The 22,280-nt window shown below is 40.3% G+C and overlaps 1 protein-coding gene across 5 annotated transcripts in view; it reads right to left on the reverse strand.

Annotated features, from left to right (window-relative positions):
• Positions 1 to 22,280, reverse strand: part of afap1 (actin filament associated protein 1) — a 94,106-nt gene continuing 71,826 nt past the window's right edge. For 3 of the 5 annotated variants that reach the window (XM_025899362.1, XM_025899365.1, XM_025899352.1), the window contains 15 exons: positions 21,564 to 21,672; positions 21,203 to 21,414; positions 20,930 to 21,109; positions 14,892 to 14,978; positions 13,793 to 13,868; positions 11,089 to 11,241; positions 7,671 to 7,882; positions 7,001 to 7,146; positions 6,584 to 6,698; positions 5,392 to 5,631; positions 4,509 to 4,638; positions 3,652 to 3,816; positions 3,353 to 3,543; positions 3,106 to 3,273; positions 1 to 2,199 (listed from right to left, as the gene is read on the reverse strand). In XM_025899362.1, coding sequence (XP_025755147.1) covers positions 2,173 to 2,199; positions 3,106 to 3,273; positions 3,353 to 3,543; positions 3,652 to 3,816; positions 4,509 to 4,638; positions 5,392 to 5,631; positions 6,584 to 6,698; positions 7,001 to 7,146; positions 7,671 to 7,882; positions 11,089 to 11,241; positions 13,793 to 13,868; positions 14,892 to 14,978; positions 20,930 to 21,109; positions 21,203 to 21,414; positions 21,564 to 21,672 — 2,211 coding nt within the window. In that variant the 3' untranslated portion in view covers positions 1 to 2,172. The remainder of the gene's footprint in view (positions 2,200 to 3,105; positions 3,274 to 3,352; positions 3,544 to 3,651; positions 3,817 to 4,508; positions 4,639 to 5,391; positions 5,632 to 6,583; positions 6,699 to 7,000; positions 7,147 to 7,670; positions 7,883 to 11,088; positions 11,242 to 13,792; positions 13,869 to 14,891; positions 14,979 to 20,929; positions 21,110 to 21,202; positions 21,415 to 21,563; positions 21,673 to 22,280) is intronic. The other 2 variants (XM_025899358.1, XM_005463995.4) reach the window with 2 other exon arrangements.

Raw genomic sequence — 22,280 nt, forward strand, 5'->3', positions numbered from 1 at the left:
TCCGAGACCAGTTTGTTCGGAGGTTTATTCATTTATGTACAAGTGTGCCTGTCCCCGAGTTGGAGACTGTCTGTGATATAAAACAAGAGAAAATGTATATGGTGCAAAAAAAACAAACAAAAAAATTCAAAGCCCTCCCGCCCTTCTACAGTACTACATTTACCAAGCTATGTACAGCAGGTTCACATTTACTGACATCAGACATCCTTTTTTGTTGCAGGTCAACACTTGCTGACCACCATCTCTTGTCCCATCTTTAAGCTAACATGCTTGTAAAACCTTAGGGATATCATTCTGGCAGGCAGGAGACAGAAAATATTTACATCACCACGAACCAGTGAGTGTCTGTGTGTTCAATGAGTTCCAAACTGAGTGCATGCTTTCACTACATCTGTCAACACTCCCCATAAAGTAAATTAGCCTTATATACATAGTAGCAAAGCTTAGGCAGTGAAACATCGTCCAAAAACAACAACAACACAAAAGAAACACCATTATCAGTGTGACACTGATGAATGTATGTGTGTTTAACAGTGTGGAAATCAAACTCACAGTCTTTGATTGAGCAGAACACACAGCAATGTGAGTTTACAAGTGCCCCCCTTTTAGTCAGTGTAATGTTGAAGGATTTGCAATGTGCCATGAAGACATCTCTGAGCAACACAAGCGCACACACACACAGAAAGAAGCGCAAGTTCTCCATTAACAATACAACTATTACAAAGCATGGATGATGATGCTCTTAGTGAGGCCTTAATTAGAAACATTTTAATAAACATATAGGCTGTATAATATGTATTTTATTTGTGTCTGTCACCAGCTGGCCTTTCTTGATAAACTGGTCTGATTTGTCATATTTTCAATTTTAACTTTCACCAGTGAGTGAGAGTCTGGACTGCAGGCAGGTACTCTTAAAAAATGTCACCTGACTGTATGTTGTTCCTAAACTTGTTTACATCATTAATGGTGCCTTCACAGAATGAGCGAGCTTCCCATGCCATGTGCACTAATTTCACTTTGTTATAGCCAACCATGTTACTATCTAATCTAACTGTAAGGCATCCTGTCAATGTTCCCATATTTCACCACATATTTAAAAAAAAAAAAAAAAAATCTTATATGTGAAATCGAATATGTTAATTTAATAGGTTATATTTATATTTGACTCAGCATCTAATCTACTTTCAGTTAACTGGTCAGCTTTCTGTTCATAAACTTCTCTAAACTGGCAGAAAAAGACATTTGTGTGAATAGCACCACAGAATCCAGGTAACTGGATTTTCATATAAGCAAATGATTATCCTTTTGGAAGTTGTCCAGACCACACATGTCTGTATTCAGTCATGGTTGTTTTAATGCAAAAAGAAAAGCTGAAACAAACAGAATAAACAAGGGACTTACCAAACCAACACAAACTTACCATCGGATTACCCATAGCAATAAAGTCACAGATATAAAATATGGACATTCATATTAAAACACGCTTCAAGTGTGATTCATCATGATCTGTGTGCGAAAAGGTCTTTAGCTTTTCAAACACTTAACAAAATTCACAAAATCTTCTGCTAGCCATGAGTTGGTGTTTCTGACAGTTGGGAGAATTGTATTTGTACTTCTTCAAACATCAATGAGAGAGGAGCTACATTGTTGCCAGGCTGGTGTGTGTTACAATTATTGTTACCACGACAGAGGCATCATGACTGATGACCAATTATGTTGTAGGAAAATGGAGTGTGAGCAGAGCCGCAGACTCTACGAAAATACTTTAAATATGTCAACATAAATAAACACAGGGAAGCTAGTATTTCCTTTAACATTTACAAATAAATACTTGGTTTTGACCTTGGACCTTTTTAACTTCAAATGGCTGGAAAACATTTTGAGAGGAAAAATAAAGACAGGTGTTTGCTTGAAAAGATGTCAAAGCGGAAAACACAAGTTGCACAACCAAGTACACTGAACATGCTCAATAGTATAAAAGTTTATGTTGTGGTACTTACAGTATACTCAAACTAGGCATGTGTTTTAGTACATGTGAATGCTATGCATGTATCCTCCTCAGCACACCTTCTGATGGTATGAACAGGTTTTTTTTTTTTTTTAAATAAATATATACACAATTTCAAAAAAAGAGATTGGAGGAAGACTGATGCAAGGGTGTATGTGATGGGTTTATGTGCCAGTCTTCTGTTCCCATTCCTGCAAACAAACACAAAGACTTGGTTTGCATACTTGTACACAGATTGCAAGAATTTGCATTTGCTGGGATTCTCTCATTTGTTTACTACCTCAATGCATTTTTCATTGCTAGTCAGTACCAAATCAAATGAGCAACTGCATCGCAGTTGTGTACGTGTTTGTGGAGTACCTAAACTCACTCACTTGTAGTTCACTGAAGCATGCAGTGAAATACAGACTTTATTAACCATCTTTATTAGCCTCACTGGTTATCTAGTTGGTGGAACTCCTCTGTGGACCTTGAGACACACAGACACACAGACACACACACACACACACACACACACACACACACACACACACACACACACACACACACAGCTGTTCTCTGCACTTCAGGAATCCTGAACCACAACGCTGCTGACCCGATCATTCTTATGGAAGTTGTTATGAGCTAACTCACACTGTTTCCACTGCTACCACACAGGTTCAAGACAAATGTAATTAAAATTACATATATTACATATGACTAAAAGAATGGAGATACTAACGTTACATTCATATTTAATTAAACATGTCGATATTTTAGGAGTGACAAAACCATCTTAAGCCGAGGAATGCATCTTTTAGATGTATCAGAGCCTTTCAGAAGGTTCCAAGAAGTTGATTGCTTAAAATACTCAACCTACTGTTTTATAGGAGCCACATCACACAAAACAGGGAAGTCAAAGAGAATAAAACCAGATTTCAAAAACAAAAGACCCTGTCCACACCAAACAATGGATCAAACAATGTGCTTCCAAAAAGGTCCCAGCATAGTTTGAAGTTTTGCAAAAGATAGAACTAGTCAGAGATGTAAAGTTAAAGGCACAACATATTCTCAGAGAAAGACTGGTGCCAGTCCCGTTGTGTAGCGTGACCTCTGACCTTAGCCTTCCTGAGGACATGTCCCCGGACTGCTGAGGGCTTCTGGCTGCCCTGCTGCCGGTAGAGCAGTGAGGCGCTGTTGACCGGCAGCGAGCAGGACTCGGTGTCACTGGTGTCACAGCTGGAGAATGGAGAAGACTCGTGTGTCCGTCGCAGCATTGCTGGTGACTATACAAGACAAAAATATGAAGGAAACATGAGTACACTAACGTGGCAGCACAAACTTATAAAGTAACTTCATACTCACCTGGAGGCCAGAGGAGCCAGCTTTCGGCTCGATGGTGAGGCCCAGGGTGACACCTCCGCTAAGAGCTTTCTTCAGGCTCTCTTTCACCTCAGTTAGCTCCAGCTCCAGGTTCACCCGCTCCTCCTCCTTCAGTTTGCACTCTTCTTCCAACTTCTTCAGGCGCTCTGATAGTGAAATATGCAAGCGTTTGCCTAATGTGAGAGAGAGGGAGGAGAAATATTACTTTATTAAACTCATCTTGGTGAGATGTTATGCAGAAGTCTTTTAATGACAAGCACGTTTCTATCTCTCTCTCTTACCAGCCGCTGCCTCCACAGCAGCACGAAGGTCTCTCCTCTCCTTCTTCAGCTGGGTCAGGTGGTTTCTGATTTCCTGCTTCTTCTTCATCAGCTCTTCCTCCTTTGCTTGCAGTCGCTTGGCATCAGCCTCCACACGGTTCTTCCCATACTTACACTGGTCCCCATCTGCACAAGAAAAGTGTGTTGGGGGGGGATGAACTGCTTAAAAACCCATTGACCTCAGTGCCTTACACAGGAATTAATTGCCAGGCCTATGTTTCAGTGAAAAGTACACTCATCGTGAATTATGAAGAATCAGTCATATAAACCGCTGCTAATAGTTTCAAATTCAGCACTCTTATGTGACAGTGAGAATTGTGTGTGATACTCTAAACCCAACATGAAACATTTGGTGTTTCCATTCTGACATTTGGAGGAATTGCAAGCTACACTAAGTGGTTACAACCCTCCTCGTTCACACATTAGGCAAAAAATATTTTTCTGAACCACAAGGATTAACTCGACCACATTTCGCTCTCTTCCAATGAACTGGGGTCTGTTTCTGCTATCGCGCCTCTTACCCTGGAGTTGGCAGGAGGCTCAAGTCTGGCCCACATGCGTCACATGGACTGTCTCGAGGGTAGGATAGGTTTAAAGGCTTTCAGTTATTTACTCCCCTCTACTTAAACCAACTGTAATTTAGACATCCTGCATTTTCCACATTGCTGTGGAACAGAATTTTGCTTGAAAGCAATCAGTGGTGAGAAGCCAGACACACTGTCTGCTATTCGTTACAGAGCAAGACCTGACTGGGAAAGGTGGGTGATATTTAAATTCAAGACGACTTCCTGTTGGTATCTTCAAATCTCAAAACTTACTGGAGTTGTTGCGCTTCAGAGACGCAGTCCCATTTGTGCCAATGACTCCATTCTTCTTTGGCTGGTTCTTTGGCTCTGCCTTCTGTTTTGATGCCACCCCATTGGTTGTTGCTCCCTTCTTTCCCTTTAGCTGAACAAACAGGAAAGACACACTTCAAATGACCCTTTAAATAGATGTTAGCAGTGCATATAAGCTATACACATATGAAACTGTACCAACATGCACTTCCATAAAAAAAAAAAAAAAACATTTCAAAGAAAAATGTGTCACTGTTGTTTATTCCACAGGTTTTCTACTTGGATTGCACTCAATATCACTAAAATTACAAACACTATTATTTCATTAATTTTCCTACACTGGACTACTGTAATTTAGTTATCAGTTTGTTCTAAAAGTTTCACAAAAAGTCTAAGCTGATTCAAAATAATGCAGCCAGATCACTAACTGGGACTGGAAAGAGAGACTATATTTCTCCCATATTAGCTTCTTTTCATTCCTTCCTTTTAAATTCAGAATTGAATTTAAATCCTTCTCTTGCATTATCAGACATATCTAAACGACTGCACCTTATTATCCTAACAGACCACAGGAACCAGTTTCCTTTTTGGCTTCGGGAAACCGACATCATCTCTACTTTTATTTTTTGGTGTTCATAATGAGACAGGAAGAAAATCAGCAAACAAATTCCAGTTCACACTAGTTTCATGTTGGCCTATTAAATACATAAATATCAGAGATCACTAAGTAAACAAACAGCAAAAAGGGGAGAATTAAAAACACTAAAAGTTAAGAGGAGGTTAAAACAAACCCTGAATTGTTAGACAGTTAATATGCAGAAATGCAAAAAGAAACATGATGGTTATGCAGCAGAGTGTTAGTCACCTGAGTGGAGTCTTTAATTTTAGAATCAGCAGAGAGGAACTTAGAGGAAATTTTAGAAACAGGGGTTTTGTAATGACAAGCAGAAGAAGATGCAGCAGTAGAAGAAGGCGGCTTGGGAGGACAGCTGGTGGCTAGCTTGGGTGAGGGCATGTTCTCATAGAGCTCTGTGTTTTCATAGTGCAGTTCTTCTTTCCGCTGGCACCCCCCTGTGCTGGGAGTGGAGTACTGCATCTCTGGGTCCTTGGGTTAGACCAGGTGAGCATGCAATAAGCAGAAGACAGGATTTAAGAATAAGGAGATGCCATAAGGGGCGGGGGGGGGAATAAGGACAACAGAAAGGAAGAAGGTGATAGCAGCATTACTGCAGTATGTGAAATTAAAGAGCAATTGCTTTGATTTAACAAATTTAGTTTACCTTCCCAAAATGGAGAGTATTGCTCCACGACTGAAAATGTATTTAATGTTTCCTCTTTTTAATTGTTGATGAGCTTTTCTTAAGTCCTATAACGTTAAATCACAGGTTACTCTTTACTCCTTTATTATAGCATCTTTTATGAATAAACAATGTTATATTCTCTGTCTGCTTGTCTTTTTGCTGCTGTCAGCAACCATTCCTTTGACTCTTGTCGCGTTAAAGGAGGCCATTGCTGTGGATAAACTGGAAGTTTCTATACATTTTCGAGGGTATTGTCCTGTTTTCTGTCTTCACCAGTGATGTGACTTAATACAGATATCACCAAAAACTAAGAAAAGAAAGTTGACTAGTTTTATATCATTATTATCATGCAAAAGTGTAATTTTGCTCTTCTTTGGGTGCAGACTGACTCAGCCCTCAGGTTCATATGTAAATCTGTCAGGAGGTCAATGAGTGCAGAAGGTAAAAGCTGTGGCATGCAAGGGGCCCAAGCACCATTATTGCAAATAGCAAAGTACATACCATTACTTTAACTGGTCTAATTTGATCTTAGGAAAGAAAAAGATTTTTATCATGCAGACTCACTGGAACTTCTGAAAGTGTCATGACAAAAGTGATACATTTTCCAATAATATGTTATTGATGTGCAAAAAAATGAAAAGCAAAGAAAGAATCAGCCAAGAGTTTGAAAGCAAACTAGAGGGTGTTGAAGTGAATTAGCTCACACTTTTTTCATTGTAGTACATATGCAACATCAGTAAGCAGTTGTGTCCTTACCATTCCATTTATGGGCACATCATCATAGTGTAGTGCCATACCAGTGGGACAGGCATAGCCACTGACTGGGTTGTCCAGATATGGGTTAGGAGACACGGCACGCTTACTGGTGAAACTAAACATAAAACATCACGATTGAGCCTTAAAAATACAGTACCCTTCATATATCTTCATTACCTGGGATTTTTGTATCTCTTAGTCCACAAAATAGTTAAAAATGGATCATTAACGGTTATAAAGATCGTATAAAAACAGGAAAATGAAAAAAGCCGGACATACTACGTTTCAACATATAAACCATTGTGAGCTAATGAAATAAGAAATAAAACACATTAAGCACTAATTCGTTAAGACTTCTTCCAGGTATTAACCAGAGAGAAAAAGATTCATGTGAAATGATGTGGATGCATCTCTCACCAGAAGGACTGTTTGGCAAGCTGGATGACGTTAGCAGTGGTCTCAACATCAATGTAGTCATAGTGCAGTGTGGCTGGGTCTGTGGTAGATCCAGTCTCAGCTAGCAAAACCCCCAACCAGCGTCCCATCTCCTCAGAGGAGGAGGCCTGAAGGCAAAAGTAAGAGTTACAGAATATGCAATCCCACCAGTGTCTGTGAAGAGTTAAATGTTAAAAAACAGAGAAGCTTTATGATTTAGTGAAGGAGGACGTGAAAGAGGAGGACAGTAGAAACAGGGTGAGATGGAGGCAAATGATCCCCTAAAAAGAGCAGCCAAAACAAGAAGAGGATCCTTATAAACTTTAAATTCCACATTATTATTATCTGTTTAAATGGAGAGCTTCTTTGGATTGTTTAAGGATAGCGTGCAGACTATGTGAGGAAATGGAATCAAAACAAACCGGAAGGCAAATGGAGGAAGTTTGTGCAGACCAACAACATTAAACACAAAAATCACTGTGGGTGGAGGAGATATTGAGCACACGAGAGGAAGATCAAAAATAAGGAGCAGTCTTTTCTTGCACCAGCTTAAGTGTGTTTTAGTGGTGTTTGAGGCATTTCTAATTCCCTCAACACCTGATCATAGAGGTTTTTTTCTATGAAAATCTCTCAAGTACGTAATCAAACTCACCTCGAGTACGGCCACTTCTTGGCTGTTACGAAGGAGGCGGAAGGCAAAGGGGTGTTTGTGATCGAGGCCGGGGCTGACCTCACAGCCTCGGAGGGGCAGTGAGGCTATGTGGCTCTTCAGGTCATCCCGGTCCTTGTGAAGGAGCAGCTGGTTGTCTTTGAGGCGGCACCAGCGCTCCCTCCAGCGGTTATTAGAGAGAACATTCAGGTAGCCTGTCAGAGCAAACACAGTCAGGAGGATACCATCTGAAAGAAGTCGTTACAGTTATGCTGATATGAGAACACACTCTTCGAGATTCCTCATGGCTGGCAATATTTTTACAGGCCTGTCTAGTTGGGAGACATTTTAGTTGTACCTATTTGAGCCTAAATGAAGGGAATAATAAGACATAAAAGGCATTTGTATTTGTTTGTCCATCACTGGTCCTTATTGCACACAATGGGGTTAGCATGGACCCTTGAGTGCATGGGTACTTCAGCATCTAGCTAGTGCTACTAGCTACTCAACAAATATCAGCAAACACACAAACTGTTTCTGTGCAGTTTGTCACACATTGTGTTTGCTAGCTAAAGGTACAACTGCTATATTTCCCAGGGAGAGAAAAAGTGAGCGATGACTTCACTTTGAGATGGAGAAAGATGTAAGAAAGAACACAAGACGGTGGCGTTACACTATCCTACTAATCTAAATGTGCCAAGAAACAACAAAAACAGGATGTCCAGAAACATGCAGTTCTAAATGAATTTTTAAAAAAAAAAACCTTTTAGAATCTTTATGTTTTATAATACATCTGAAAGCATAAGGAAATCAAAACAACCTGTCTGAACTGTTTACTTTCAGGACCCTAACATAGCAATTATTATGTTAAGGGTCAATTTGACCCATTCCAGTTTTTGTGTTGAACAAAGTACTGGTCATCCTCTCTTTTTCTTCATGAAAGCTTATGACTTTTCCTTATCTGGGGTCATGAACTGGTGTGTAAAATATGGACACTTTGATGTTTCCTGGAATGTCTCTGCAGTGTTTGTATACAAAGATGATGTTGCGGGTCATTTTGACCCACACACTTTTATGTAAGTAAAAATTTGTTCAGATCCAAAATAAACATTTCTCTTTGATGTACTTTGTTTTGACTGCTTCTGAATATACATTCAGACCCAGGTGTGTATGCAAGAAACTTTCTCTCCCCTATTCTTGTCACTGTTCTCATGTCATTTCAACACACCAAAAATGAGCTCCAGAAGGTTGACGACTGAAGAAGCTTTATCACTGCTTTTCAACTGGGATAGTGATGAAGAAGATGTTTCAGAGACTGAGGATCTTTCAGAGGCCGAAGACAATGTTATTGATGATCCAGACTGCCAATTTTCAGACGAGGAGGAGGATTCTGAGGGGGAGTGTGCCGCCATCTCTACATCAAATGAAAACCAAGGAATGCAGCAATCATCATCCACAGAGGAGACATGGACATCTAAAGATGGTTATATAAAATGTCATTATCACCACACTGAAGTCAAGGCAGGCTGTCATCTTCTAATGTCATCAAAATGACTCCTGGTCCTACAAGATTTGCCATCACACGAGTTGATGATATTCAATCAGCATTTCAACTCTTCATATCTCCTCCAATAGAAAGGTTCATACTGGACATGACTAACCTGGAAGGGAGGCGTGTATTTCAAGAGAAGTGGAAGCCACTGGATCAGACTGACTTGCATGCTTATATTGGAATTCTGATATTAGCTGGAGTATACAGGTCCAAGGGAGAAGCAACTGCAAGTCTATGGAATGGAAGGCCAATCTTTCGAGCAACAATATCTTTGGAGACATTTCTCAAGATATCTCGTGTGATCAGATTTGACAACCGCGAAACCAGAGCTGGTCAACGTGAAAGAGACAAACTTGCTGCAGTCAAAGATGTATGGGATAAATGGGTGGAAATTCTACCTTTGTTGTACAACCCTGGTCCCCACGTTACTGTTGATGAGTGCCTTGTCCCAGTCAGGGGTCACTGTCCTTTCCGACAGTATATGCCCAACAAGCCGGCCAAGTATGGCATCAAAATATGAGCAGCCTGTGATGCAAAATCTAGCTATGCATGGAATATGCAAGTGTACACTGGAAAGCTACCTGGAGGAGCATCTGAGAAGAATCAGGGGATGCGTGTGGTGCTGCAGATGAGTGAAGGGCTGCAAGGGCATAACATCACCTGTGACAATTTCTTTACATCCTACTGGCTTGGAAAGGAACTTCAGAAGAGAAAGCTGACTATGTTGGGAACAATCAGAAGAAATAAGCCAGAACTTCCCAGTGAAATTTTGAAGATGCAGGGAAGATCTCTGCATTCCTCAATATTTGTTTTCACTGAGAAAGCAACAGTTGTTTCATATTGCCCAAAGAAAAACAAGAATGTTCTTGTCATGAGTACAATGCACACAGATGCATCTCTGAGCACAAGAGATGACAAAAAACCACAAATGATCCTAGACTACAACTCCACCAAAGGAGGAGTAGACAATCTTGACAAAGTCACAGCGACATATAGCTGCTAGCGCAAGACAGCTAGTTGGCCCTTGGTAATTTTCTACAACATTTTGGATGTGTCTGCTTACAATGCCTATGTCCTGTGGACTGAAATCAACCAACATTGGAATGCGGGTAAATTGTATCGACGTCGCCTTTTCCTGGAAGAAATGGGAAAAAGTCTTGTCACTCCCAAGATCCAGATGTGAGTCAGACCAGCTCGATCACCAGCAGGAGCAGCTGTCATTGGAAAAGGTCGAGTGTGCACCATCCAACCAATCTGCAGTGGATTCAGTGGATACAGGTGTAAAGAAACGGAAAAGATGCCAGGTCTGTCCCTCACGAGAAGACATTAAAACAAGCACTGTTTGTGAGAAATGCAAAAAGTGCATCTGCAGAAAGCACACAGTTACATTCTGTCCATCATGTGGACAAAATTGAAAATGTTGAACACTGAAAAACTGAGAAAATCAGGCAAGTTAAAAAGAAATGTGTTTGTAAAGAAGGAAAAACCTTTACCAAATTGTTCTTAAAAAGAGTTATGGTAATTCAAACTGTGTTGTATGTCTGTGTTCTAAATGTTTTTCTAATGGAAAATAAAGTTGCTATTGTTTTATTGCAGTTTTTTGACAATTCTGAGTGGATTTACATAGTACGGGTCAAAATGATCCGCAACATAATCAATGTGATTTTTTTTCAACATAATACAAGGGTTAAGAAAAAACTTCCTAGAAGGGAGTTGCACCACTCAGCAGCCATTCTGAAACGCCTCTGGCATTACTTTGAAACATTTTCTTAATTAACCAAAATTCCAAAGATTCATTGGGACATAAATGCATTTATAGACCGGTCAATCAATCAATCTCTGACAGATTATTGCGTCTCTCTCTCTTACCACATGTAGGTACGTCTTCTTCAGCTGATGATGTCTGTTCATCCGTGGAGGGCTTCTTCTTTCCAAGTCCAATAATCTTAGTAATTTTCTTGCTTGCTCCCTTCCCCACGGTGCCAGTCTTCTGCTCCGACTTTGTATTTTTCTTTCCTTTTCCTGAGAGAACATTTTGAACTTAATTCCTATTTTACACTGAAGAGGAAATTAGTAAAAAGAACTGTAACAATCCTTGCTGAAGGACTCCTGCGAGCTAAGAGGCAATCAATGATCTTGATCTCAGCACAGGAAAATACCAAGAGAGATGTTGATTCAGTTATGTTTGGATGCTTTTGTAATAATGTAAAAAAGAAGAGAAACCTTAGATTCTACTATAAACAACGCCGAGTTCCGAACGGGTTTAATCAGACCCTTGTGGGTTCAAAAGAGCAATGTTGGAGAATTAAACTCATTTCAAAATCCCAACATTCCCTCTGTTCTGAGTATTCTGATTTGAGCTGCCCAAGTTTCTATTCAAATAGCAAAAGAGAGTTGAATGACTGTGCACATTCTGCTGGAAAGAGGGCTAATGGTGAAAAAAACAAAAGGTCATGAGAGGTTATGTCTGAGTCGCTCTGTCTGTGTGATGAAAATAGCTTCTCCTTGACTCTCTTGCTTTGCTGATACTCTGGTCTGTGATGTATCTGAATGAGTGTAAAAGAGAGTGAGAAAATATAAGAAAGACAAAAAGAAAGACGTGTGTTTTAATATGTATCTCTACACTAGAAAGGGGAAAAAAAACTTGACTTTTAACCTCTCTCTACTGCCAGACATCGAGGCAAAACAGACAGTGGAGAAGAAGCGGGGGAGGGAAATATAAAGCATTCCCCTTCACTTATGTCATACCCAACGTCTGGACTGACTCTAAACACACATGTGTATGCAGAGATCTGTATAATCACTGAGGCTAGTTTGCACTCGCACTTGCACACACACACACACACACACACACACACACACCCATTAATACTTAACAGGAATCAGCGCCTAGCTGCTGAAAACAATGAATACCAGTCCAAACTGATATGATATAATGACAGCAACTCCCTGTGTTAACTTCCTCTTTGCAGTCAAAAATTCCTGATTTGGCATTTTTCCCACATTGCATTTTTCTCCCCAAATGCAACATGACAATTACCATGGTGACTGTCTTAATTAAATAGTAAGCTGTCTGCAGTCAATTTAAGGTACAGGGTTTTTCTTGCAATAACAAAAGAATACAAAGACACAAGCGTTACACAGTTGTAAAAGTAATTTTTAAAAAAACTCTGATCAGGCTCACTTAATTCCAGTAAATCAGCTTTTTTTTGTTACCAGCCATGGAAAGAATGTGGCTGATTAAGCTTACGAGAGTTCTTGGACTGAGTAAGAGAAGGAGCAAAGGATGAGAACTCTGTCTATTTTTTGGCAATTATTACAGCTGATGATGTTGCTGTGACGATACTGCATGATTAATATATGTGAATGTGAGAATTCTGCCAATCAGTCAGAGAAAAACCACATCCAAAACTTCCTGAAGTCTTTAAGCATGGTTTCCAATAAGTTTTGGTGTGACAGAAGTCACATTTTTAGTCACTGAATTATTTTCTCACAATGTTGGTTCTAAAACTATGTAAAAGCTAAAACACTTTACTACTGTTGAAGTGGAAGTAGATTCATTTTTCTTCCTTTGGTAAAGCCGTTGCTTTCATAGAAGCAACACAAAAAAATGTCTTGCACAACCAAATCTTTTCAAATCTCGAAACCCAATTGGTTGTTAGACTTTAAATTAACTGCTGGTGGGAAATCTGTTTCAGATACAATTCTGGAAAAATCAACCAATCTAAACAGAGCAAAAAAATAAGAGTGTTAAATTTTAGTTGACAATCCAAATAACTGAGCTGATAAGTAAAATGAGTTTTCTCTCCAAGAAGAATTTTGCCAGCTGAGAAAACACACGGTAAATAATCTGAGAATATTTCAACGGTATCTCTTTGTTTTGGCTTTTAGTTGAGTGGGGAAAGACCATCCCCATGTAAAAGCATGTTAAATAAATCCAAATGCTCATTCTTCAGCCTTCAATAAAGGCTGACCTTTCCACAGCTTGCAGAGATTCCTCTCTGAATTATGAGGGAGATTACGTGAGAAAGACAGCCATTCAGCCTGAGAACAATTCTTCACGGTCCCAAGAAACACCAGTTTGAATAACTCCTGTCCCTCACTGAATTTTATTATTGATGTTGTACTGTACCATGGGGCTATGATTAAAGGTACTATGTGAATGCAATGTGATCGGAATGGCACTATGAAAACAAGCTTTTAGCTCAATCACACAGTCTTCATTAGATTGTTCATCTGTCATGGATCTGTTGACATGCAAGCTCAAAGCTGATTTTATTTAATCTATGGCATCCAGATGAAAAGATACTTTCTGTTTGGCACCATAAAGGGCAACTACTGGTCTGCATTTACCTTGACCAGATGGGATGGAGAGATCCAGAATTGCAGTTGTTGTTACTCATAACACAGAGTCCTTGTTCTGTTAATACAAAATTAACTAGAAATCCTTATTTTCTCTTTATCAGACATGAATTTTCTCATGAAAGATTGTGTTTAACACAAAAAGGTCTGAACAAACTAAAATGGATGAAAATGATTCATTTCTGGTAGCAATTGTCGCTGTGACTCTCACCTTGGTCCTTGCAGTCGCTGTGTCCGTTCTCATGGGTTGCTTCCCCATCTGAGCTTGGCCTGTCACACGATGCCTTCTGGAGGCAGGACAACCACAGAGAAAAAAAGAAGAAGAAAGAAAAGAATGGGTGTACAGGAAGGTACATAGTGAACAAAACTGTACTTTCCTGAGGACAGACAAGTCAAGAAAGGCATTAACGCACAAACACAGCTAATTACACTGCAGTAACATCTGCAACATGTTACAGATGAATAATTAGGCTGGGCTTACGTTTGCCATGCCAAGTTGGAAGAGGTTTGTCAGGCACACATATATGTGCCGAGTGCAGTTTGTTAACAGTGATTTTACCTGCTTTTTTACCTGCTTTTTCCCATGAAAGCCAAATTTCCTGTCTGTGTCATATAGAAGTAAATGTTTAGACACCGCCTTAAAACATACTATGATTTTGTTTTATTGCACTAAGAAAACACAAGGTTATGTCTACAAGAATACATTCATCTAAGGAGTTTTAGAACCAAATAATCTATTATTGACGTTTGAAAATTTATTGGCTAAGGCCGATAGCCTTATGTCATCTTTCTCCTTCCTGTGTTCATTGGAAAGGCAGTAGTGTGTCAACAGAAAAAAAAGAAAATTGCTCATAAGAAGCAAGTGTCTGCTTCAAAAATCAGCAACAAATCCTGGTTTAACAGAGTAAGTACGTGTAACCTTTTACTGACACTGGAAGCACATTTTATTAAACTAAACTGGTGTTAATTACAGTGGGAAGACAGATATTTGATTCAAAACGCTGCTGTTCCATTAAGTTATCTATTGCACAAATAATAGTAAGCCAAGGCTAATAAATTAAGGTACCATCTGAATGACATCACACAAAATATATATATCTATATATATATATATAGATATATATATATATATATATAGTGTGTTCCTGACAGAAAATACACTTCCCAGACCTGTTAAGACTTTAGGAAGCGCAAATCTTCTACCAACCTGAAACCTGATCCAAACCCTACAAAAGCAACGCTTAATAACAAAATACAACATTTGCTGTTAAAATGAGTATCATCTATCAGTGTGAGTGTGTTCTGTTTACCTTTTCCAGTTCAGGTTTATGCACTGGAGATCCACATCCAACTCCATCCAAATCTATGCTCCCATTAACACACACCTCTCTCATCACCTAGGAACACCACAAGGACATACGCCATTAGCTAACGTGGCTGCCATTCACATTAAACAAGTCCACAGTCACACATTTGATTGCCGCTGTGGGAGATCAGATGCCGCCATCTCTAACGGCTCCTGACTGCTGATCATACCATGTGGGTGGATTCCTAATTTAAAAATCCTAAAATATTTCCTCGCTGAATTGCCACATGATTAAGAAGCTCATTCCTTCAGTCTAGAAGGTTTGAATGGGGTAATGCAGGCCACATGTATGGTGAACTCTCTCACATCTCATCATGCTACTGAATCACAGCCAAGGGAGCAACAAGCAGTGCATGAACTGCAGGAGGGAGAGCATGCATGCATGTGGTGTGTGGCAGTAGTTGGTGGTGGGGGTTGGCAGGTCTGTAACACACGAGACACAAAGACTTTTGCTGCATTCATGGAATCCATACACAATAAGGTCCAGTAGGGGTGAATGAGATCTGCAGAGCTGTGAATAGGGCGCCAGCGTGCTTTACCATGACCTCATTGGACGTCTGACCTGGCAACCCACCATGGGATCTGGCAATCCCAGACATGTGGCAGTGACAGAGAGTGCAGATGAACAGTGGGTATAGCAAAATGAGATTTCAGTTGAACCACTGTGTGCGCAAGTTGGCTAATGCACTCCCTGACACACACGCAGACACACACACACACACAAACTCCCACTCGTCTGAACCATCTCTGGCTGCGCAGGGCTCCTCAACTCATTGGTTTTGGCTTGGAAGGAGCATAACTGGGTTTCGTGGGGGAAATGACAGGCTGTGGCTCCATGGGTTTGGCTCTGAGAGCAGCTAAGAGGCCAGAGAATGGGATAGACAGCAACATCATGTCTATCTTTCTTTCGGAGAGCTTTTGCTGCCATGCCAGTGTACTACGTAGGTCTGATAATGCACTACAAATCAAAAAGAGGAGGAGGTGGTGAGACTGGTGGCTATAACTATGGGTGCTGAAACACAACTTGCAATAAAAAAGAAAATAGTGTTGACTGATGACTTGTTGCTCATTGCTTGTTCACCTCCTTGCAGTGCACATTTTGCAATTTTATGCTATAAAAACAGCTTGATTTCTTTACAGATGAAGCAACTTGAAGGATTTAATAGATGTGAAACCCATTCTTTACAATGTCTGTAAACCTACAAATGGCTGTCCCTCCATGACCCTGGTTCTCTTTCTGTTAAAAGGGATTTGAAAAAATTTTCTGTCTGTTTGTTTGTTTGTCTGGCAAAAGATAAAAGAAAAAAAAAATGATATAATCAACCAACACAAACCTTTTGTTTTCTGAGTTATTGCTTCTGGCAGCACTTATCCAAATGATGCAAAAAAAACCCTAAAAATAAACCAATTTGTCTGTCTCAGGGTTTGTTTGTTGTTGTTTTTGTTTTTTACAATTCATTGAGGCCTATTTTAAAGGCTCATGCTGGAATAGTTGCATTGCAGCTCAAGCTATAAATGTATTCAATGGTAAATGCTTATCTTGAAAGCGATGAAGGCATTGCCATGCACAGGACAACCATACACTGTCAAGGAGTTTGCACAAGGGGTTGGACTGTAATGGAAACTTGAGCAGATAAGCTGTGACTAACAGTGCACATTCCACTTACTTTCCCCAAAATTTATGCAGGGAAAGAAAAGAAAAGAGAAGTTAGTCAGTCAGCGAGACAAAGAAATGAGGTCAGACTATATCAGCAGGCAAAGATGAAGACAAAGAGGGAGTTGGGGCGTGGGGAATCCATACAATTAAAAAACACTGAAAAGGAAAATGAAGCGATGACACAATATGGACATGTGTGCTCCATAAACACATCGTTAGCCTACAGGGTCTGGGAGAATCATTACTGTAAACTATGGGCTTTGGAAAGCCTCAGGTACTCTCCCAGCTTTCCCTTCACCCTGCTTTCTTTCATTTCTTTCCTCTCCTTCTTTTGTGGAGCAAAGCAGGGCTGCTCCTTCTGTTGAATCTGATGACTTCTATTTCACATGCCTTCACCTTTAACATACTGCTGGCCAGTGGGGGAAAAATATTATATATAATATATATAATAAAACTTCTTTGATTCAGATCGATAATATTCAAGAATGACTGTTACTGAAACTCAATGCCTCTCTGGGTAAAAGATGAGCTTGTGAGAGGTGGACAAAAAACACAAAGCTCAAGAGACAAAAATAAATGTAAGGGGGAACAATGAATACTTAAAATATCCAAAAACAGTCTCAATTACTATTTTTTCCTTCTTCTTTTAATAACCTGTCCTGTCCAGCAGTTTTAGTAAGTTGAATCGTAGTCTGCATATTCAGTTGTGGCAACAACAAAGAGGGAGGGGGGCAGCAGACACACTGGGACATACCCACTTTGTGTGACTTGATGCCACTCTTACACACCCCACAGCTCAAGGGAACACAGACCGGCCAAGGAACGTAACCCTGCATGTGCTACTTGGCAATTTCAGCCAACTGGATGTAACAAAGCCAACTGTAGTGGTATGACGAACTACATGTGCATCAATTAAGTAAACAAAAAAACACCAGAGCAATTGCTATAGTTACAAAATACCTGCCACGACACTATCAGTTCAATTTGTTTCCACAATCCCGGCACCTGACTAAATATGTGTCCAGACCCAGTTTCTCCAAGCAACAATTAGTGCACTCATTATCATCATTCGGATGGTTGAGGGATTTGTATATTTTCATGGGTCTGGTTGCAACCGCCTGCAGATACTTCAGCCCCCCGATGAGGTTACCTGCACCAGCCAACCAATAAACAACATCTAATTACCATGTGGAGCAAGTAATTGAATCAAGAAGAAAAAACCCAAACTGTTTGGGTCTTTGTTTCCTGACTGCGATAAACATGCTACAGCTGAAACTTCCAGAGGAAGACCAAAAGGAAACACTGCATATAGTAAGACTGGTGTTTCCATCAGTACATGGGGAAAATATGCTTGAGGGATTGTTTTCTTAACAAGGATGAAAACAAGAAGACAAATCACACATTCAAGTCTAAAAGTCCACTGGAACTGCTGGAGGCCACAAATGTTTATAAAAAAATACCATTACACAAATGCGCTAGGAGGCATCTTAAAATAGCACACGATAAGTTGTTGAGAAACAATAAATTTCAGGACATACATATGAGATCTGAAGGGAGCAGAGATGAGAGGGAAGAATAGGGGGGGTGGGGGGGGTTTCCTTTTAAAACAAAAAGACCAGATGACACCCATCTTTTCCCTCAATGTAACTGAAACAGACAGAGCACAGAGGTGCTCTCCAACAACAAATGGTTGCAGGGATAGAAAAGCAGAAAAGTACCAGAGCTTATTTGATGTCAGCGCGGCGGGTTTGTTTTTGTGGACTTGTTGAGCTGCCAGAAGGAAAGATCAGAGAGTGAAAGAGAAGACAGGGAAGGAAGGGAGGGGGGGAGTCTGTGAGAGAGAAGCAGAAGAAAGGACTCAGAGGACTGCAAATCAAACATATCCACATGAGAGAGAAACCAGCAGAACCACCTGTTCACAGCAAACCAGTCATACAATACGAGGAAAAGGTCCATCCTGAGGAAGAAAGCCAAGACAGTTACACCCTTTATTCTTTAAAAGTAACTTGAACCCACTCTCTAAAACATGTGAAAGCAACTTAAAGGCTGATCCCAAGATATTTTAGATGTTCAGCAATAGGGATGGGTAACGGTGTCCGGTGCGTTCTGACATAAACGGTAGTAACCAGACCGAAAAGCAGCGCACATTTCGGTGCTTTATTTCGGTGCTTTTTTTTTCCTGAGCCAATTCTAGCCAATCATTTTACGTTTCCGAGGATAGTAGGCGGGGCCAGGTACGTACGTTCTTTTAGAGCAGAGCTACAGATTAAAAATGCCCAAGGCGAAGCGGTCAAAAGTCTGGCTGTACTTCACAGCAAAAGATGCAAACTCAGCAGCCTGCAACAAGTGCTTCAAGCTGATACTGTGATACTGTCAAAGGAGGTAACACCTCAAATCTGATGAAACACCTGGCGACGCATAGCGTTTTTTTTTAAAGCCGAGAAATGCGCCGTGTTTGATAGCTTGCTGCGAGACCTCACACCGTGCACATCTACTGCGGGTGTGGTGCCTGTTATCGGACCTGGAGTTAGCAACATCCCCCAAAAACCCGACGAGGAGAGTCCTGGCCCCTAGCCCTGTCAACGTAGCAGAAATGATGACGGATGATGATGGTAGCAGCAGCAGTTCTCCTCTGCGTGAGTAGCTTCATGTTGTTTGTGTGTAATTAACGTTGAGTGCGCTAACCACATTATTATATTAATGCATGTAAGGTGAACTAGCAAACACCGTCGTAGTTACATGCGGCTGTCTTCTTGTTTGACGGCAGATACTCCCTTCACCCTGGCCAAAAAGGCTAAAATGACCAAAGAAAAAGTGGAAAACAGTTAAACATGAGAGGTTTTTGGACAAAGTTTGTGTTTTTTCCATTGTTTAAGCACTGCTTCCAGCCAAGAGTGATACCATATATGCCCTATAGCTGCAGAAAAGGCTAACATTGTTATCTTTTTACAAAAAAAACAGCTGAATGTGAGGTAGTCGGACACGAACGTCAAGGAAGGTGGTAGGGAAGCAGACTAGGCAGGCATTTCAGATTTCCAAGGTGAGCAATTTATTTACAGTGAACTTAATATAATGTAACTTAACAAAACTTCCCCCCAAATCAATTCAATTAACAAAACTCAACATAACATGGCTCTGGTGACACAGCTCACCTCTCCTCTCTCTTGCATCTGGTAGAAACTAGCTTTAAATAGGGCCATCAATTTCCCTCCAATTGCCCAGCCAGTACCACTCACTCAACTGAGGGATGTAAAACTCTACACAAATGATTTAAAAACACAAAACCTCTACACACTTCTAATATGCACATTTACACAACTAAATGGCAATATTAACAAAAGGAAAAACATTCAACAAATTCCTTTAAACCTTAACACAAACAAAAGGAAGCATCTCTATGGAAAAAGAAACCCCTCCACTTGGTTTGACCTGCTGATGTCATGTGTGACATCATCAGGATTTTAAAATGAGGAAATGCCAGGCGGGTGTTTCCCCACACCTGACCCTCATGAAAACTGAAAAGACAAACAAAGTAAGTATGAACAAATGACTTAATCTGTAACATAATAAAATATAAAGAAACATAACTTAGTATTTGTCTTAATTTGCAGAATGTTTGATTTGCCGGCAACAGAACGCTTACACAAACAAACTCGGGATAGTGAGTGAAGCAATGTTACTTGACAAATAGCAAATCATAGCAAATACATAGAAACAGAATAATGTGTACAATGTGCAAAATAAAGTAAACACATATGGGACAAATGGAGAGCTTTACAACTGCTCCTCCACTTTGTCACACTGAACATGAGAGGTTTTTGGACCAATTTTGTGTTCTCCATTCTTTAAGCACCGTTTAAGCACCGGCACCGTTTCAAAAGTACCGGTTTGGCACCGGTATCGGATAAAACCTAAACGATACCCATCCCTATTCAGCAATCAAGTAAAGCTAGTAAAGCTCCAAGAAAAGCTAGTATGCTGCACTGGTGTTCTTGTCAGCTTCAAAGTTGGGCCACGCTGAATGCTCTTTATCTACTGATTAACTCTTTACCCCTTAAAAGCCTACCAGGCATAACCGTTGAAGTTCTTTTCTCAACTGAGTGGTTTGAGTAGAAAAAAAAAAAGACTGGGTGTGCACCCTTGAAAAATCCGGAAACTATTCTAATGGTCATCAAACCACAACTTTATTGATAAATATCAATAAAGATGTCAAAGCTCGTCATTATTGGTACAAATTCCATCTTTATGGGGAAAAGAGTTCAAACAAACACCGTCTCTATCCAGTGTGATGGTAAAAGCAGTAGTTTTGAGATTTACTGTTGTACCTTAAGCCACTCCTCGGCCTGCTCTTTGCTCTGCACAGCCAGCACCAGGGCATCTGCACCTTGGTGGACAATCTTTAGTTCGTGCTTCTTTTTCTTGCCATCTTTAGGGATGTGTGTGATGCTGCACACTGACAGGTTCAGCTCCATTTGGGGAGTGTGGTCTTTGGAGGATTTGTAGCACTGCATGGAGAGAAAGATTCAGTTTGTAGTGCAGTTTATGCTCACCAATTTGTACGTAGACAGACAGTAACATTGTGCCTGAGTGTTTCTCACCAGCAGTTTGTTGTCTTTGATGACACAGAGGAGTTTGGTCCACTGGCCGAAGCGTTTCTTGCGCAGCAGGAATGCACAAATCCGGGCGTCCTTCACGAGGTCCATGGACGCTTCCTCAGAGGGCCACTGGTGACGCATCTTCTGGCTCTTCCCATCCTCCTCTTCTTCATCGTACGACTCATAGGAACTGCTCATGGCATCTGAGTCATAGTCTGAGAGGGCATGAATAGACTGCCCTTTATTTTATATTCAAATCAGGTAACGCAAAAACTTGGGACACACTCACTTTTTTTCTTCAGAAGTCTGTAACATAACTACTGTTACATGATTGATGTGTTTTATATATTAGCTTGTCACTTACTGGAGGTGATGTATTCTGGAGCCTTTCCAGGACCTAAAGGAACAGCTTCCTCATAGTAGCCTTCTGGAAGAGATGAGCTGGGCAGGGGAGGGGGCCTGTTATTTGGAGTCTGCAGAGTGAACACAGGTTTCCACTGCTTTTAATTATGAAACTTCAAATGACATTTTAGCTGCTTTGAAACATGGCACTGAACTGATCTTAAGGTGGTCTAGAAGCTTCAATCATTTCAGCACTTGCAATTCAACTGATAAAACAACAGCTCTCTACATTAACACTCACCAGGCACATCAATTGCTTTCATTCATGACGCCTGGCTCTTTTAATGTGCAGAGATGTTTTTTCAAACAAAAATGCTATACACTATTCCTGGGATTATTTCCTTTATTTCCTCTCATCATCAATAATGAGAGGAGATAAAAGACCAATTTTACATAGAAATGTATCAATATTTTCATAAATCCTCATTCATACAAAACTCTACCCATCATGCCTCAAACACAAAGAGGAATTAAGGATACCAGCCATGATCTTTTGTCTTCAGTCTTTAAAGATGGTAATGATAATTCAAAATGATTAATCTCCCCATCTGCCTTTAATCACTGTCAGAACTACAAAAAGGAAGTAATTAGCTGCTGTAACATGAAGAAGGAGATATTCTTCTGGTCCAAGACAACTTAAAGGAAGCCATTTACAATGTTATCAGTGCAGCACTCAGCC

The sequence above is a fragment of the Oreochromis niloticus genome, linkage group LG3, assembly GCF_001858045.2.
Source record: "Oreochromis niloticus isolate F11D_XX linkage group LG3, O_niloticus_UMD_NMBU, whole genome shotgun sequence".
NCBI classification, from domain to species: Eukaryota; Metazoa; Chordata; class Actinopteri; order Cichliformes; family Cichlidae; genus Oreochromis; species Oreochromis niloticus.